General features: G+C 45.7%; 1 protein-coding gene across 1 annotated transcript; it reads right to left on the bottom strand.

Annotated features, from left to right (window-relative positions):
• Positions 1-1,067: 1,067 nt before the first annotated feature.
• Positions 1,068-3,361, bottom strand: map1lc3c (microtubule-associated protein 1 light chain 3 gamma). The gene is made up of 4 exons (XM_035637736.1): positions 3,237-3,361; positions 3,087-3,142; positions 2,805-2,911; positions 1,068-1,401 (listed from the first exon to the last, which is right to left on the bottom strand). The coding sequence occupies exons 1-4, from the start codon at positions 3,295-3,297 to the stop codon at positions 1,239-1,241; spliced, it is 387 nt and encodes a 128-aa protein (XP_035493629.1). The 5' UTR covers positions 3,298-3,361; the 3' UTR covers positions 1,068-1,238.
• Positions 3,362-4,351: the final 990 nt, after the last annotated feature.

The following is a 4,351-nucleotide window of genomic DNA, read 5'->3' on the forward strand; positions in this document are numbered from 1 at the left end:
GATCAGTGACGTCATCACTTCTGTTGATCCATCACTTGATGGAGCGTGAACCTGCTCACGTCACCTCCTCGTGACGTCTGTGATGAAACCCAGCGAGGAGAAGTGACGACTCTTTGTCGCCATGTTCTACTCGGGTCGCGTGTTGATTTGCTCTGGAAGCAGCAGCAGCTCCAGTCAATCATCCTGGAACAGAGTCACGTCAAAGACCTGGAGGGAAAAGATAAAAGACTCGGAAGCTTCAGGCCGGTGGGTCGCTGCTGCCCCCTGCTGGACAGAGTAGAGACGCACGGTGACTCCACCTTGTCTAGAGGAATCTGACCCCCGACCTCTGACCCCCGACCCCCGGACCAACAGTGCTGCTCAGGCTGAGCAACGTTCAATCAACTCCTTCAGCTCCAAACTCCGAACCAGAGAAACAAGTAGATGAAAATCTACTGGACGTGTCACAGCAACAGTAATATAATAGTCAGCCAGAAGAAAATCACTAACTACAGAAGAGCAAAATGAAATGACACGTAGTAATGTGATATAAATACGTGGTTTCCCAGTTTCCTTTTGATCCAGCTCATCATATTCTTTACTTTCTTTTTAAATAAGTGAGGACGACTCGTCATCGTCAGGCTCCGACAGAAGAGAAGGGATTTTCTATTCATGTTCCCAATAATCAATGTAGAGCTGCAGCAGTTAATTGTTCAGTAATCCATTACTAAATTAATCACCAACTATTTTTGATAATCAATTAATCGGCTCTGATTTCAGCTTCTTCTTGTGGTTTCTTGGCTCCTCTGACAGTGAACTGAGGATCTCTGGTGTGAGGACCAAACAAAACATGTTGAGTTTAGGGACATTTAATGAACCAAACAACTAACCCAGAAAAGAATTGACAGATTAATTGATAGTGAAAATAATTGTTAGTTGCAGCTCTCAACGAGTCACAAATCGTCACGTCCCATATTTTTTTGAGGACATGCAACTGAAAATGATTTGCCCACATTTTTTATTGCTCATAGCTGAAAAAATCCCAGTAAAGAGATTCAGGAAAATAAAAATTCTATGAAAAAAACATGTCATAGTTTTGACATAAGATTTATTGGAGCCACATAATTAAACATAATTAAAATCCCATCTTACAAATCAACTGTTTTTTTTTTTTACAATAAATTAAAAATATTCTGGTATGTACAGTAGATCAGGAGGTCCGACACACTGAATTAAAAAAGGAGCGGGAGGCGTGTGCGTCAGTGTCCGAACATCTCCTGCGAGGCGTAGGTCATGTAGAGGAATCCGTCCTCGTCCTGCTGCTCCTTGTACACCTGAGCCATGGTGAGCGACATGCTGCTCAGGCCGCTGTCGCTGATGAGCAGGTAGAAGGCCTGCGTGGGCAGCAGCGCCATCCGGTTCCTGAGGGGGGAGACAAAGAGCCGTCAGTGGTGCCGCACGCCGTCCCGTCGGCAACACTCAGGACACATTCCATTTCTAACTGGAGCGCGTCAAGAATTTGATTGTCGTCTTCACGGCGGAAAAGTGAGTTAAAGAGGAAACACGAGACGGACTCACGGCCCACAATGCACTGCAAGAATGTGATGAAGTATTCAGAAACACGAGTCAGATTTGATTTCAAAGCGTCACGTGAGATCGTGTCTCGTGACGATCAGTGTAGAGGAGAAGATGGTTATTAAAACAATACAAGTTCTCAAACGTTACAACACGAAGCAGCTGTAAAAAGACGTTTACTAAATTTAAAAAACCTCTAAAATCAGGAACTAACTGATCAACGAACCGGCGAGTGGATCAGTTAAACATGAAACTTATTCTTTATTAAAAACAGACGGTGTTAAAATTTCATCGCAAAAATATCTCATGGTACTAAACTGAACTGTCGCTTTGACAGACGAGAACATGGTTGATATTTAAAGTGCAAGAACGCCGGCGAGTTTCACAACAGGGGAAAGTTATGATTTATTAAATATTATTATGATCATTGTGCACGTCTGAGGTCAGAGGTCAACTCTTTTTCGCTCACGTACTACACATTACTGCAGTTCTCCACTAGAGGGCAGCACAGAACACAGACTGACGAGAGACCACGTCAATAAAAAACCATGGCGGTGCTGGAGGAGGTCGGTCTGTAAGGGGGCGTGACTGAACGACGTTGTGACTGACGAGCATCTGCCCCTAGTGTTCGTGGGGCTGTTTTGCATCTTGCAGACTCTTTAGCCTAAATTTTTTGTTAAAGTGCACAACAGACGCAGGACACGCGAGGCCGCCATGATGATGACCACCTGCCAGAGGCCGCCATGATGACGTCATCTCCTGCCAGAGGCCGCCATGATGACGTCATCTCCTGCCATGATGACGTCATCACCTGCCAGAGGCCGCCATGATGACGTCATCACCTGCCAGAGGCCGCCATGATGACGTCATCACCTGCCAGAGGCCGCCATGATGACGTCATCACCTGCCAGGTGGAAGACAGCGTCAACGCCTCATTTAAAAAAACAAACCAAGCCGCCTCGACGCTAAACCCATGTACAAGACTCGGCCTCACACAGGTGTCTAGGCCCCGCCCACACACACATCTAGACCAATCAGAGGGGCCAAGTGTCAGCTGTCAATCATGACGTCTCGGCATCAAATAACTAATGAGAAGCAAAGTGATCAGAAACATGAGAATTTTCCCAGGATGCACCTGGAAACGAAGGGTTAATGAGGATTTTAATTTGACAGATTAACAGTCAGATCGCAGTAAAACACCAAACTTTGATCCTCTGACCTCTGACCTCACGCACAGATGGGCCTCTTACCTGATGATGGTGACGAACTGCGTCATGGTGAGCTCGTGCGGGACCAGGAACTTGGTCTTGTCCAGCGGAGGAAGAAACTTCTCCCGCTCGTATCGCTCGATGATCACCTGAGAGCAACTCATCAATATCAAGAAGAATCAATCAATATCACTGTGTGTGTGTGTGTGTGTGTCTCTGTGTGTGTGTCTGTCTGTCTGTCTGTCTGTCTGTGTCTGTCTGTCTGTCTGTCTGTGTGTGTGTGTGTGTCTGTGTGTCTGTGTGTGTGTCCATTGGGGAACTCACCGGGATCTTGTTGGGGAACTTGGACCGGATCCCCGCCACCTCCTGCCTCCTCGTGGCTGCGGACACAAGACACACAACGTCACTCAGCAGCTGGTCACGTCAAACACGTCACGTCACGTCGGTCAGTTCGATCTGCAGGTGAGAAGTTACCGAAGCTCTTCCTCTGTTTGAACGGTTTGTTCTGCAGCGGAGTCCTGTCGAACGGAGGCATCGTGTGTGTGATGGAGGAGGCAGCGGCGACACGCGCTCTGCGCTTAAATGGAGGAGGAGGAGGAAGAGGAGGAGGAGGAAGAGGAGGAGGAGGAGGAGGGGGAGGGGGCGGCTGTGGCCCATCAGCTGATTAGCACGTGGTGCACACACATCGTGAATCGTCTGCGAGAGTAATGAGGTTAGAGCTTCACCACAGGGCCGGTCTGAGGGGCTCCGGGGCCCCGAGGCCCCCGAGTCCCCCGAGTCCCCCACACCCCACAGTCACTGATCGTCTTTATATACAGTCACTGATCGTCGATAAATTTATGATTATTATTATTATTATTATTATTATTATATACAGTCACTGATCGTCTTTATATACAGTCAGTGTTCGTCTTTATATACAGTCAGTAATCGTCTGTATATACAGTCAGTGATCGTCTTTATATACAGTCAGTGATCGTCTTTATATACAGTCGCTGATCGTCTTTATATACAGTCAGTGATCGTCTTTATATACAGTCGCTGATCGTCTTTATATACAGTCAGTGATCGTCTTTATATACAGTCGCTGATCGTCTTTATATACAGTCAGTAATCGTCTTTATATACAGTCAGTGATCGTCTTTATATACAGTCAGTGATCGTCTGTATATACAGTCGCTGATCGTCTTTATATACAGTCATCGATCGTCTTCACATATTATATATGTAATAAATTATGATGATGGAAAGATGTTTTTGTTTGTTTATTTGTTTTTGTTGTTCAACTCTTCAACTTATATAATTATTATAAATATACAGTAACTCCTCCCACTCACCTGAGCTAAAATCTGACGTGGAGCAGTTGTGTGACGTAACAAACGCATCTTGTCTCCAATTGGACACATTTCACTGCAGATCATCTGATTAGCCAATGACATGAGGAACTGTACCTCAGTGGGCAGGACTTAGTGACTATAATGTCACCTTTACAGGTGTGTCAAGCTCATTTCATGTTCTCAGTAGCTAAACCGGTAATTAACTGATCCAGCCTTCAAAATAAAAGTATCCGTCAAAAGGTTCAATTCAAG

Source organism: Scophthalmus maximus, chromosome 8 (assembly GCF_022379125.1).
Source record: "Scophthalmus maximus strain ysfricsl-2021 chromosome 8, ASM2237912v1, whole genome shotgun sequence".
NCBI lineage: Eukaryota > Metazoa > Chordata > Actinopteri > Pleuronectiformes > Scophthalmidae > Scophthalmus > Scophthalmus maximus.